General features: G+C 49.5%; 2 protein-coding genes across 7 annotated transcripts; one reads left to right on the top strand and one right to left on the bottom strand.

The window, feature by feature from the left end:
* Positions 1-711: 711 nt before the first annotated feature.
* On the bottom strand, positions 712-5,443 carry Irf3 (interferon regulatory factor 3). Of its 3 annotated transcripts, none has more exons than XM_027920312.2 (8): positions 4,592-5,441; positions 4,337-4,509; positions 3,203-3,374; positions 3,048-3,118; positions 2,708-2,897; positions 2,225-2,605; positions 1,232-1,347; positions 712-945 (listed from the first exon to the last, which is right to left on the bottom strand). In XM_027920312.2, exons 2-8 carry the CDS (start codon positions 4,499-4,501, stop codon positions 778-780), a joined length of 1,263 nt encoding a protein of 420 aa, XP_027776113.1. In that variant the 5' UTR covers positions 4,502-4,509; positions 4,592-5,441; the 3' UTR covers positions 712-777. The 3 variants fall into 3 exon arrangements, with proteins under 3 accessions (XP_027776113.1, XP_027776112.1, XP_027776114.1); XM_027920311.2 differs by having other exon boundaries at positions 5,242-5,441; XM_027920313.2 differs by lacking the exon at positions 1,232-1,347 and having other exon boundaries at positions 4,337-5,443.
* Positions 5,444-5,555: 112 nt separating this feature from the next.
* On the top strand, positions 5,556-11,614 carry Bcl2l12 (BCL2 like 12). Of its 4 annotated transcripts, XR_003580451.2 has the most exons (8): positions 5,557-5,663; positions 6,252-6,366; positions 6,567-6,709; positions 7,770-7,856; positions 7,942-8,033; positions 9,355-9,633; positions 10,302-10,408; positions 11,389-11,479. XR_003580451.2 is itself a non-coding variant. In XM_027920314.2 (7 exons), exons 2-7 carry the CDS (start codon positions 6,260-6,262, stop codon positions 11,437-11,439), a joined length of 759 nt encoding a protein of 252 aa, XP_027776115.1. In that variant the 5' UTR covers positions 5,557-5,663; positions 6,252-6,259; the 3' UTR covers positions 11,440-11,614. The 4 variants fall into 4 exon arrangements, 2 of the variants coding, with proteins under 2 accessions (XP_027776115.1, XP_071461206.1); XR_011705380.1 differs by lacking the exon at positions 7,770-7,856 and having other exon boundaries at positions 5,556-5,663; XM_027920314.2 differs by lacking the exon at positions 10,302-10,408 and having other exon boundaries at positions 11,389-11,614.
* The last annotated feature ends 1,458 nt before the right edge of the window (positions 11,615-13,072 follow it).

Genomic DNA, 13,072 nt, shown 5'->3' with positions numbered 1-13,072 from the left:
TGAGGGCATCAGGGTGCTTTTTTGGCTCCCTTGGATTTGTCCCCAAATACAGGATCTTTGCCCCATCGTGTTGAATTTTCTTTTCAGTGGCCATTTTAGGCTGGGGTGATCTAATCCTCTCTCCTGAGAGGGAGACTGAGGCATAAAGTAGGTAGGCCAAATGGTGAGTTGGCTACCCCGGCTTCTGTCATTCCCCTTTCCCAGAAAAGCAGCCCAGCTAGGAGGAGTGGAAGGACCCAGGGTCACTGGGATACACAGGTTTCAGAGACTCCAGGGGTAGGTGCTGAGCCCCTTCACAGTTTTCCATTCTGGCTCTCAACAAAGGGGAGCCCTAGGCCCAGAAAGAAGGGACATCTGCCCAAACTATTCATAGGCAAGACAGGGCCTTTGGGTGTCCTTCATAGAGTATAGGCCCAGAGATGGCCCTGGAATCTGACCCAGTCTGTTTCTCACTTTGTGACCTCTATCTCTCCAAACTTCAGTGTCTTGGTTTGTAAAATGGGGGTGACTGTCATCTCTTTATCAGGTCCCTAGTAAGAAACAAAGAGGTAATTGAGAGTCAGCTGTCCCCTGCATGGTGCCTGGTCTCCACACATTGAGCATCTTAGTTATGATAACTGCACAGAAAAGTAAACTGAGACCCCAGCAGGAATAACAACCAGCTGAAGGTCAGGGCTGCTCTGGGACATCCAACACCAGAAACACAAGTGATGGCTGTAGCAGGAAGATGGTTTATTGGTCAAAGTGAAGAGTCAGGGTTCAGGCCTCCCCAGTGACCTAGAAATCCATGTCCTCAACCAGGTCCTGTAGGTAGGCCTTGTACTGGTCGGAGGTGAGGGAGAGGGGGTGGCTGTTGGAAATGTGTAGGTCTACGGTATTCTCCAGTGAGGAGGCGCCCCCTGATCGGGCCATGTCCAACAGGGCCCTGAGGCATGTGGGTACCACCTGTGGGATCAGGGGAGAAAGAAGTCAGTGAAAACACTCAACCACTAGACTTCCACTAGGACTTGTCTATCAACTTCTATAGGATCTGGAAAGTTCAAAACAGGCTGTGGGGGGTGAAGCCAAGCAAAGGATACCCAGAAACTCCTGGGGATGAGGAACTGGTGATGGCAGGGGCACTTAATCAGGAGTTTCTCATAGGGGATTCTGCAAGCCAAAGTTCCTGGGAGTACCCTCTTATCTTTGTAAGACCACCACTCCCAGCCCCAGGAACACAGAATCCAGGCACCTTGACCATCACAAGCCTCTTCACCCATGGCTTGTCCTGCGGCCATGATTCCCCTATGCAGAACCACAGAGTGTATCGTGGTGACCGTCTGCTTCCTTCCATGAAGGAAATCAGATCTAAAGGTTCAGAATCCTAATTAGGAAAGGGAAAAAGACCCACTATCCTCCCAACTGTGCTCAACCCAAGTAATAACCCCACCACCTCCCTGACCCAAGACCCTCTGTCTGCCACCATGACAAGGGGCTGTCAGAGTGGGGACAGTCCCTGCAATGTTAAAATTAAGTGTTCTCCCTCCACTCCCATCAGGGTAGTGCTGGAAGATTGCCCCACCCTCACCCCACCCTAGTACCCCAGGATTCAGGAGGGGAACTAGTTCCAGAGCATGGGAGTCTATGTCCCCAAGGATACTGTGTGGAGTAGAAGGTAGTTGGTGTTGACTGCTCCTTAATCCCCAAATTATGCTGTCCAATATGTAGCCAGCCACCTTGACTATAATATTTAAAATGTTTAATTTAAAATGAAATAAAATATAAGATTCCTCAGTTGCACTTGGCTCATTTAGGTGCTCAAAACTCACGTGTGGCTAGTGGATACCATACTGGACAGCACAAAAACAGTTCATTTCCATCACTGTAGAAAGTTATATTGCAGAATGAAGTCCTAATGACTTTCTCTTTCCTGTTTATCTGTTTTGTTGTGGTGGTGCTGGGGATTGCCTCAGTATGCTGGGCAAGCTCTCCTCACTGAGGTACACTGCTAGCCCTACCACTGGTTTGTGTGTGCACTATAACGATGATGATGAAAACGGCAGCTAATGTCCTGAACACCTTCTGTGTTTTGGGCCCTGTGCTTTAAACCAGCTCTGGCAATCAGTCCTTGGCCTTGACAAAGCAGACCCGTTCTTTGCCCCAGTGTGCAGAAATCAATCCCAAACTGCCTGACCCCAGAGCCTTCAACTACCATGCCCAGCTGCTTTCCATTCAGGGGACTTACCTGCCACAAAGGGCCCCAAGTCGAACACAACTCCATCGTTGTCCTTGGGGACTTCACCATCATGCCCATGCCCATTGTCAGGGAATAGCTCCTCGCCCACAGCCCAGTATGCATGGCAGTGCCCCAGCCGCCGGGCCCAGAGTCTCTGCCCTGACCGCCAGAGTGCCAGTCCCCCTCCTAGGCAGCTTAGTACACGTTTCACATAGCCCATCACTCCTCTGTCTGTCAGGGAAACCCCAGGGTCTGGCAATGTTATTAGCTGTCCAGGTAGTGTCCTGTCCCCAGCTTCTGAGCCCACTAGCCGTAGGCCCCCTGGGCAGAAGATGGTCTTCTGGAAGACTTGGCGGCCCCGGTAGAAGGCAGTCACTTCATACTCCCACTCTGAGCAGCAGCAGCAGCGGAGGACAGAAAGGGGAGAGATGGAGAGGTGGTGAGTGCCCACGGCCCCTGCCACAGCCCCTATCACCCCCAGCTGGTACTCACGTTCTTCAGGTACCAACAGTCGCTTTAGTGGGTTTTCAGGAGGTGCCAGGTTTGGACAGGGCATGGGGTTTTCCAAGTTGGGGCTCAACAAGAGCTGAGAGCAGTGCTCAGGGACCACACCCAAACCTGGGGGGCCCGTATCTGGGACTGGGGCCAAGATCATGTCATTGAGTAACTCCAAGATGTCTTCCTGGAGGAAAAAAGAAGTGGATATTTCAATCGCCTTTTCTTGGACAGGCAGGAGGTGGGCTGGAGGGGAGGAATGGAAGCCTGGGAGGGAGAAGGGTCTAGGGGGGCAGAGCAAGAGACTAAGGGGCAAGAGTGTTGGATGCATTCTTACCTGGGTGTCTGAGGTACTGCCTCCACCACTGGTGTCTGGAGAGGTATCAACCTGGGAAAAGTCCCCAGCTCCTATGGAGAAAGGGAGTGAGTAGAAGAGGGTGCGAAAGACCCTCCAGATCCCAGCTCACCATGAAAAGCCGGGCTTTGACACACCTGTGCTCACAAACTCATAGATCTTATGAGGGTCATGGGGGTCCTTGCTCCGATCCTCAGCTAAACGCAACACTTCCTTCCGATTCAAGGCAGACCGAAAATTCCTCTTCCAGGTCGGCAGGTCAGGTTTATCCTTCCCAGGAGTGTAGGCACCACTGGCCTCCGCCCAGGCCTAGGGCACCAGTGGAATCAGGGTAGTGAGGAGGATGACTTAGACCCCCACCTTTAGGTTTCTACCCCTGCCTCCTCCAGTCCTAACACCTCCCCCCACAATAAATTCCAGTTCCCTAAGGTTCCATCCCCAATTCTCTGACCCCCAAGCTTCTCTCTCATCCCCACCCATACCTCCTGATTCCAGCTTTCAACTTCAAAAACCTTGACTTTCTAAGCCAGTCTTTTAGGTCCTACTGGCTGTCTAACTTGACCTTCACTCCCCCAGGGTACCTCTGTGATAACACGGACACTTCACAATCTTTTTATTGGTGTATATTAATTATACAGATAGTAGGTTTCATTGTGGCACATCCCCTTACCTTCTCATAACCCCCACACCACCCCCAGGGCGCTGGGGATTGAACCCAAGGCTTGGCATGCCAGGCAAGCGCTCTAACGCGGAGCTACATCCCCAGACTTTTTTGTTTTCTGAGAGGGTCTCCCTAAATTCCCCAGGCTGGCCTCAACCTGCAATCTTCCCTCAACCTGCCAAATCGCTGGGATTACAGGCGTGCCACTGGCACCCTTTCCCCTCACATTCTTAATGACTTACCACCACTAGTGTGTCAATTTGGTGGTTATAACCCCGTCTTTAGAGCTCAAAGTCTCACGTCTAATATTTCAAGAATTCTGTAACTGAAAGCCCCATCCCCAGTGATCTCTCAACTTGCAGGATGCACTTCCTTAAAGCTCTAATCCCACTTTCCCAGTTCTATTCCCAGAACCCGGCCTGTTCCATTATTGCTCGCTCTTCACCATCAGACAACCGAGCCTGCTGGTCCCGCCCCTCCCTTCCAACTCCACCCACCATCATTAGCACTACCCGCCCCCACCGGGAGTTTTCTCCGCCTTCTCAGTCGCCCCCTCAGCCTTAAGGCCGGGTGCAGAGCTCTCGGTTTCCAGCGCCCCTGGTGCATGCACCTGAAAGATGCCGAAGTCTTCCTGCTGCGCGTCCTGTCGCAGGCCGTGCTTCCAGGGTATGCGGAAGCGCTTGCGGCTCTCGTCCAGCCAGGCCACACCCTCCAGTTGCCCCAGGTCCAGCTGCGACACCAGCCAGGGCAAGATTCGCGGCTTTTGGGTTCCCATGGTCAGGCCTGCGCGCACAAGGCAGCTCCTGGGCGCGGGCAGCCTCCCGGACCCACCTCCCTCTCACGGGCCACGGTGCAGGCCCTTTACCTGTCTTCTTGGAGTACAAAGAGGAGATCGCTTCCTATCCTTCCATCCTCCAGAAGGCTCCCTTTTTCACCAAGGACTCGCTCCCATTATCAGTGTAGACCTATTTTCCTTCCCAAGCGTGCAGCCGCTCTGACCCAATTCGGCCAGCGACGACCCTTCTCTTTTCTATTGTAAACCCCTTCCTCACCAATATCATCCAAAGCAGGTTCCCCAACTTTTAGGGTGCAGCTCTCCTTCGCTAGTTATTTCAGTACAGATGTTACTCCTGCATTGACTCCAGTCTAGACCCCCTTCCTCAATTACCCCACAGAAAATACCCCTCTCCATTTCCAGCGCAGAGGCTCCATCCAATTCCCCCAATCTGCCTCTATCCTTCAGGGCTCACCAACCAATTTCTAAAGTGGACTCTCTTCTATTTGCAGAATCCACCCTTTTCTCCCCTATGTCCCCCCAGTGTAGATGCCTTCTCTCCTCTTCCCTCGCTGCTTTTTCTAATTTTTCCATAGCAGATTTTCAATGTCAGCCATTGAGGTCCTTCTCTGTCCCATTCTCCCCAGAGTATTCAGCCTTCCTCTCCTACTATCACTCCTTTCTCGTTCCTCACTACCGAAGGCCACCAATTCTTTCTCTAGCTCTTCCGCGTTACGTACCGCGGAAGGATCGGAGCGTTCGGGTTGCTGCGGTGTAGTTCTTAGACTCCAAGCTGCGCACCCCTCTTCCTGTCAGCTAAGTTTCCAAGCGCAGGAACTTTCTTTTTTATCGATTTCTTGAGATAAAAACAACTATCATTCTTTGGTTAAGAGACCCAAAAGTCAAAGGGGCGGTCCGACTAACCGAGGCAGTACACCTAATGCCCTTTTTCGGTCTTCCGGAAAAAGGCATGCTGGGAACGCGATATGCAAATTAGGCGGAGATTCAGCGCCCCGCCCCTTCTACGTTGGGGCAGTTACCAAATCGACTCAGTGCGCAGGCGCGGGAAAGTTGAACTACTAAAAGTTTGTGTGTAACGTGAGTGCCTTCGGAGGTGGAGGTGGGGGCGGGGACGGCGGCGGCCGCTGGAGGCCGGAACCAGGTAAGCAGGGTTTGTCAAGGACTGGGGTGAGAAGGCAAGAGGAGCGGACAGGGATTCAGGAGCGGACGCGCCAGTCTCCTCCGACATCCAAGTGCTTGTGGGTCCCCGAGATTCCAGCCTCGGGCAATTTGAACTACTACTCCCAGCAGGCTGTGCGGCAGACAAGCGCGGACAGCGCGGAACGCTTGCTACTAAGCCTGCTGGGATTGGTAGTACCCGATCCTCCAATTGCTTCAGAAGCTTAGTGTATGCCTCATTCAGTATACAGGAGTCGGAGCTCTAAGCCCCCTTTTTCTTCGGGGCTCCAGAATTCCAAGTCCCTAGACACTTCCTTTCTTAGATCCAAGAATCTAGGCCCCCAGCCACTTCCTTTCCCAGGGTGAAAGAGTCAGGCTTCATCCCTCTTCTCCCTCTGGGGCTCCAAGATCTCAACTCTCCTAGAGGACCCAGGAGTCCAGACCCCCAGCACCCTCCTCCCTTTGGAGATTCATGAGTCATGACCTCCTCTTCATTTAAGACTAGAAGTTTGGGTCTGAGCCTCCACTTCCCTGTGAACCTTGAGTCACTCTCTAGCTCTCTCTCACACAGGTGCCTCCATGGCAGGCTCAGAGGAGCTGGGGCTCCGGGAGGACACGCTGAGGGTTCTAGCTGCCTTCCTTAGGCGGGGTGAGGCTTCTGGGTCCCCCATCCCAACCCCACCCAGGTAAGAGGAGTTGCCGTCCTTACCCAGGGCCTGCATTTGGTTTGAGGACCTCTGTAACTCTTGTGCCTGGTCTCAGCCTGTCTCTTCACGTCTGGCTCTATTCCCTGTTCCTGGGGTTGCAAGGAGATGTCCTTTGTAGGACAAAGGAGATCTGCTTGCAGGAGATCTCTGGGATCACTCTCTCAGGTCCTCCTTCCTAGAAGCCCTGCCCAAGAGGAGCCAACAGACTTCCTGAGTCGCCTTCGAAGATGTCTTCCGTGTCCATTGAGGCGAGGAGCTGCTCCCTCTGATTCCCCCAGGCCTTGCTCTCTGCCCCTCCGCCCCTGTTATGGTTCAGAGCCTGGTAAGAGATTGCCCCATATCACCTGTGAAAGAGACACAGCCAAAAGCCTTGGTTCCTAAAGTGTAGATAGGATAAGGTACTAGTTTGAGATTACTCAACTAAGGGGGAAGGATATGGGATTTCTAGTACCAATCCTAACCATCCTGTCCTCCCCCAACTCCCAGCTGTATTTTTGTCAATTCATTGGAACTTTTGGTCCCTTTCTAGCTAGTTATTATCCTCCTTCCATTCATCCTTTTCTGATTCCTAGGAAAGCTCCTTTTGTAGCTACAAATATCCTTAATAGAGAGGCAGGAGACCTGGTTTTCAACTACAACTTCCTGGCTATTAGGTTGTATGATTAGGAAAAGTAATTTCTCCTCTCTGCTGTTCAGTTTTTCCAGTGGCAGAGTCAGAATGGGGTAGGGGGTCATTGGACTTGAATAGGAGTGACCAATAGCTTGTTTTTCATAGGTGAGCCTGGATACACTAGTAATGGCAGCTGGGAGTACTAGCATGAATAGGAATTTGCAGCTAAGAAGATGAGTGTTGTAATTAATTGATGATGTCTGAACTGGGGAAGGGATAGGGTAATAATATCAAGAATGCCATATATGTCCTTTCCTTGGATGGAGTAATCTTCAAAGTTCAGATCAGGTCTGACATTCTAAGTTCAGTTGGAGGACATGGTAAAGTAGTAAGTATAAGAATTTTGGCATCTATTATCAAGTTTTCTCACTGAGCCTCATTTTACCCCCATTATAAAGTAAAAATCATTAGCCTGGAACAGTGGTGCATGCCTGTATTCTTAGCAGCTTGGGAGGCTGAAGCAGGAGGATTGCAATTTCAAGGCCAGCCTCAACAGCTTAGTAAGACCCTCAGCAATTTAGCAAGAACCTGTCTCAAGATAAATAAAAAAGAACTGGGGATGTAGCTCAGTGGTAAAGTGCCCCCTGAATTCAATCACCATTGCTTCCCCCAAAAGAAGGAAATCATTCCTAACTGACAAGGTAGTCAAAAGAAGAGAATCCATAAATTTCCAATGTCCTAGAGTTCCAGAGTCATTGGCTTTTTACTTCAGGTCCAGCTACTCCAGACTTCTATGCCCTGGTGGCCCAGCGGCTGGAACAGCTGGTCCAAGAGCAACTGAGATCTCCCCCTAGCCCAGGTGAGGTACAGAGAAGCCCTGGAGAAGGATGATGGTAGGAGGACAGCCAGGGTTCTTCCCCGAATTGAATTCTCTTCTGTCCCAGAGTTACAGGGTCCGCCAACCACAGAGAAGGAAGTCCTGCTGCGAAAGCTGGTGACCTTGCTGGAAGAAGAGGCAGAGGTCATCAACCAGAAGGTGATTTTTTGTGTGCCTTAATAAGGACAGGAGTTGTGGGATGATGGGACACTGGGATCAGAAGTTAGATCTGCATTTTCTTTGGATGGTCAGGTCAGGTAGAGTGGGACGGGGAAGGGTTGAATGACAGTGGTTTTCATTGGCTGTTAGAAAGGCATTGCCTAAATGCAGGGGATGTGGCCATCAGAAACATGATTCAGGAGAGCCAGGCTTAGTGGTACATTCCTCTATTCTAGTGCTTTAGGATGCTAAAACAGGAAAATCACAAATTTGAGACCAGCCTCAGCAACTTAGTAAGCTCTAAGTACCCTTGTGAAACCCTGTCTCAAAATAAAAGGGCTGGAGATGTTGGTTCAGTGATTAAGCACCTCAGGATTCAATCCCCTGTTACCCTCCCCCTCCCCCCCCCAAAAGAAACAAATAAAACAAGGAAACATCACCTAGGAGATTTGGGCCAGGTTGGGGAAGTAAGAGAAAGAGCGTGTGCACATTAATCTAAAATCTGATTTAGCTGGGCATGGTGATGGACACCTATAATCCCAGCAACTCGGGAGGTTGAAGACAGAGGATCATAAGTTCAAAGCCAGCTTTAGTAACTTAGCCAGAACCTATCTCAAAATTAAAAATTAAAGAAAAAAAAAAAAAAAAAAGGCCAGAGATGTGGCTCAGTGGTTAAGCACTGCTGATTTAATCCCTGGTGGTGGAGGTGGTTGTAGTGGTGGTGAGGTGGGGGTGGGGGTGGTAGTGGTAGTGGGGGTGAGGTGGTGGTGCTGCTGCTACTGCTGCTACTACCTCCACCAATAATAACAATAATATCTGATTCAGTACAGTAGGAATATGGTTTAGAAGGTGGGGGGAAATGGACAGCTGGAGGGGATGTGGCTTGTGATTGTGTCCTGGAATCTGATTGGCTTGAGAGCCTGGGCAATTTATATGGTTCTGTAACATTAATTATATGGCAGAGGGCGAGAGAGGTTTTTGTAGACAATAGCCTGGCCCACAGGACTCTAGAGAAGATTGCTGAGGTGTGACTAAAACGTTAGCCTTCTGGAAACCCCTAAAGTAGGACTTCACTCTGACTGGCTGTTAAGAACTAGGCAGGGTGTGGCTTAGATTCTTAGATTCTGATCTGCTTCTTGGGAGCAGTTTGGTCCAAACCATATTATCTGGCTTATGATTGGTTTATATGATGGATGGGGCTGTGGCTTAGTGTTAGCATCTAGAACTGGCCCAAATTAGGAAACCACTGCCCCAGCCCCATGTTGGCTAACTGTAGAATGCACTAAGGCCTACCCTGCCTCTTCCCCTCTGCATCCCACAGCTGACCTCCGACCCAGCCCTGCGCCGCAAGTTGGCCCGCCTGTCTGCAGGCTCTTTCGCCCGCCTAGTGGAGCTCTTCTCTAGCCGGGAGGGCAGCCCTTGCCCGAGCCGCACAATCCCGTGCCCTGGGCCCCCGCCACCTTCCCCGGAGCCCCTGGCTCGCCTGGCTCTGGCCATGGAGCTAAGCCGGCGCGTGGCTCGACTTGGGGGCACCCTGGCTGGACTCAGCGTGGAGCACGTGCACAGCTTCGCGCCCTGGATCCAGGCCCAAGGGGGATGGGTGAGCCACCAAAGTCTCTCTGGGCTTAACTTTACCCAATTGTAATGTAATGGGGGAGGGTAGATTGGGTTCCTTGTGACTGCACAGCTCCTAGCTCTACCATTATTTCATACAATGTTTTTTGAGCAGCTTCTGTACACCAGGCACTGTGGTGATAAGTGCAGATGCTATGCCTGGCTTAAACCACTGATGCGGTTGTGTGATTATGTGGTTACCATCTGTCTCTCCAGTGGTGCCTGTCTGAATGCCCTTCCCTGGAGAACCCCTCCCCTGCCTGGCTTTCCTGCTCCTAATGGTGTGCTCCCATATCATCCCCAGTGAGGCCTGTCTTGGTTCTCATTTATTTATTCACTTTTTATTTATTTAATTTTATTTTTTGTGGGCTGGGCGTTGAACACAGTGCCTCATGCATGCTAGGCAAGTGCTGTACCACTGAGCCACATCCCCACCCTATGACCTGCATTTAAAATCACAGCTACCTCCCCTCATCCCTAGTCTTCTTCCCCCTTTGTGTCTTGACTTGTCTTTCCACAGCACTCAGCACCTTTAACACATGCTGGAATGGATTTGTATGTACTTTCTTCTAGATTTTTGTCCGTTGTCTTTCCCTCTCTCTCTAACATATCTGTTTCAGAAGGCCAGGACTCTAACCTTATATTTGCTCACAGATTTATCTCCAGTGCTGTCTTAGAATGGGTTTGGGGTCTGGCATGTTGGCAGTGTGATCTTGTCAGCTGTCCCCATCTGCTTGAGCACCAGTATGCCCCCTGGATCAGTAAGCATCATCTCAGTTACTTGTCTTATGGGTCACTATGGTGATTCAGTGGGAGAAGGACTGCCAGTCTCAGTTTGCTTCCCAGAATGGCAGGAGCTAGTCGGGTGTGTTTCAGGAGCATGGACAGGAGGCCTTTAGGGCTAGAGCAGAGTGGGCAAGTGAGAGACGGCAAGAGATGAGAGCAGGAGGTACAGCCAGACCCTGCCTGGCCTGTGGTCACTGTGAGAACTTGGATTTTGACTCATAGAGATCCAAGGACTCAATGGAGCCGGTATTTGGTTTCCTTGTTAATCGGCTCCCTCTGTTGGCTGATGGGGAGACAGACCATAGGGTACCTGAGAGAAATAAGAAGCCCAAGGAGATAAGAGCTGACAGGTTTTGCTAATGGGCTGGATGTGGGGACTAGGCCAAAGATGCTGGCCTGAGATGCAGTAGGACTGTCTTGGAGATTTGTGAGTTCTGTGATGGGAAGGTGAGCAGAGGAGCAGGCAGCAAGCTTAGGGACGAGTTGGGGATGATCAGAAGTCCATGTAAGAGGTCTTTCAGACCTCAGGCAGATACCAAGGGCACTGGATATAAGTGTTGAGATCAGCAATGACGTTTGCTTATTTTTAAAATTGGGTTTGTTTGTTTTTCACAGGATCAATAACAGGTAAGCTTGAGTGCGGTCATGTATTAGACCTAGTATTTCAAAGGAATGATCCCATTTAAACCCCACAAAAACCTCATGGGGTTTTGTCATTATCCTGTTTTATGGGGCCAGTAGGAAAAGTCCCTCATGCAGGGGATTGGGATCAGCAAAAAGCCACAGCTCTTAATCATTAAATCTCAGGATTCTGCCCACCCCCTTCTGGGTGTATGTCCCCCTCCTCTGGGTCTTTGCCATCCCCTATCTATCATTTCACTGTGCTGATGTGCCTGCTTTAGGGAGTAGAGGCTACCTTCCTTGCTCACAGGACTCTGCCACTGTTCCCCTCCAGGAGGGCATCCTAGCTGTTTCACCTGTGGACTTGAACTTACCCTTGGACTGAGATCTTCCTCAAAAGCTGCTACAAGATTGGACCTCATGCCCCTACCCTCTTCGTTTGCTTTTTCAAGCTTTCTTCTTCCACTCAGGGCTGTGGGGGTGGTGGCTGCCTTACCTGTTTATACCAAAAAGAATTTGTTTGAAAACTTTTCATATTAAAAACTTTTAAAAGTATCAAATGGCTGTTCATTTACTGAAGAACTAAAGTTTCTTTCTTTTTTTTTTTTCCCATGAGCCTCACTCATGCTAGGCAAGCACTCTTCCACTTAGCTATATCCTCAGCCCTACAGCCCTAAAGTTCTAAGTAGGAGAGATTTGGTTTAGAGATCTCTGTGGTTCATAAATTGAGGAAAGAGCCCATTTATTCTTTCTAGAAAGTATTTATTTAGAACATTGATAGGAACCTATTGTCAGGACAAGCAACATATTTGAGGATATTTGTAAATATGATTCCAGTGAATTACATTTTTTCTCTTATTGCACAGTTTAGCTATTCCAGCCAGTCCTGCATTGACAGTCATGGAGTTTTTCCAGCTGGTTCCTGGTCTTTCTCCTTCTACCTTTGAGTCTTGTTCCTGGTTTCTCCTCACCGATTTGGCCACTAGCAGCTTCTCACCTTTTTATGACTATATCCCCCTTCACAGAATGTTTGTGAGTGCATAAGAGGATCCTATACAGTTGATTCTTGATATTCACAGATGTTTCCTGTGTTTGCAAATTTACCTACTTGCTAAAATTTATTTGTAATCCCAGAGTTAACAGAATGTTTTTGTGGTCCTCCAGGAGCATACTTACACAGGGCTGCAAAAAATTTGAGTTGCCTGGTGTGCACATTCCCAGCTGAGGTGCTCTTGTGTCAACTCTCAAACTGGAAACAAACATCCTTGATCAATTTATTTATTTTTATTTTTAGGTGGTGCTAGCAATCAAACCATATGCCAAGCACATATTTTTCCACTGAGCTATGCCCCTAGCCCTTCTTGTCAGTTTAATTGTGCTGTTTTTCTAGTTTCTCTACTTTTTGTTGCTGATTTTGCTAAAGCTTTTTTTAAAAATACTTTTAACAGTGGATGGATGTGATAATGAGGTTATTTATTTTTATGTGGTGTTGAGGGTTGACCCTGTGCCTCACATATGCTAGGCAAGCGCTCTACCACTGAGCTGCAACCCCAGCCCTGCTAAAGCTTTTTTGTTTTTGTTTTTATTTTGTCTTGAGGCAGGGTCTCACTGAGCTGCCCACTCAGCTGGCCTTGATCCTGTGATCCTCCTATTTGTGAACTTCTGAAAAAGTGGGATTACAGGCCATGCGCCCACCATATTCAGCTTCATTCTCTTTTTTAGGGTAGAGGGATACTTGGAATTTAACCCAACCCAGCAATACTTCCATGGCTGAGCTACATCCCCAGTCCTTTTATTTTGAGACAGAGTCTCACTAAGTTGCTGAGAGTCTTGAAAATTGCTGAGGCTGTGCCCAAACTTACCATTCTCCTGCCTCAGCCTCCTGAGTCATTGGGATTGAAGGTGTGTGCCAGCAGGCCAACTTCAGCTATGTTCTAAGTCACTTTACCTCTCTGTGCCTTATTTCCTCATCTGTGAAATGGATGGAATAATAATACCTGCCTCAGTAGGTTGCTGAG

This window comes from Marmota flaviventris, chromosome 18, assembly GCF_047511675.1.
Source record: "Marmota flaviventris isolate mMarFla1 chromosome 18, mMarFla1.hap1, whole genome shotgun sequence".
In the NCBI taxonomy this organism is placed as follows: domain Eukaryota; kingdom Metazoa; phylum Chordata; class Mammalia; order Rodentia; family Sciuridae; genus Marmota; species Marmota flaviventris.
The sequence above is the reverse complement of the archived record's forward strand: the minus strand, read 5'-3'. Positions and strand labels throughout refer to the sequence as shown.

What these genes read in the sequence shown, in the direction of transcription:
- Irf3 (XM_027920312.2), bottom strand. Translation starts at nt 4,501, where the DNA reads ATGGGAACCCAAAAGCCGCGAATCTTGCCCTGGCTGGTGTCGCAGCTG. An exon ending in GCAGTACCTCAGACACCCAG is followed by an intron (nt 2,898 to 3,047) that starts GTAAGAATGCAT and finishes TTTTTCCTCCAG; the next exon opens with GAAGACATCTTGGAGTTACT. An exon ending in CTTGGGGCCCTTTGTGGCAG is followed by an intron (nt 1,348 to 2,224) that starts GTAAGTCCCCTG and finishes CTGAACCTTTAG; the next exon opens with ATCTGATTTCCTTCATGGAA.
- Bcl2l12 (XM_027920314.2), top strand. Translation starts at nt 6,260, where the DNA reads ATGGCAGGCTCAGAGGAGCTGGGGCTCCGGGAGGACACGCTGAGGGTT. An exon ending in CTGTTATGGTTCAGAGCCTG is followed by an intron (nt 6,710 to 7,769) that starts GTAAGAGATTGC and finishes TTTTTACTTCAG; the next exon opens with GTCCAGCTACTCCAGACTTC. An exon ending in TCCAGGCCCAAGGGGGATGG is followed by an intron (nt 9,634 to 11,388) that starts GTGAGCCACCAA and finishes GTTCCCCTCCAG; the next exon opens with GAGGGCATCCTAGCTGTTTC.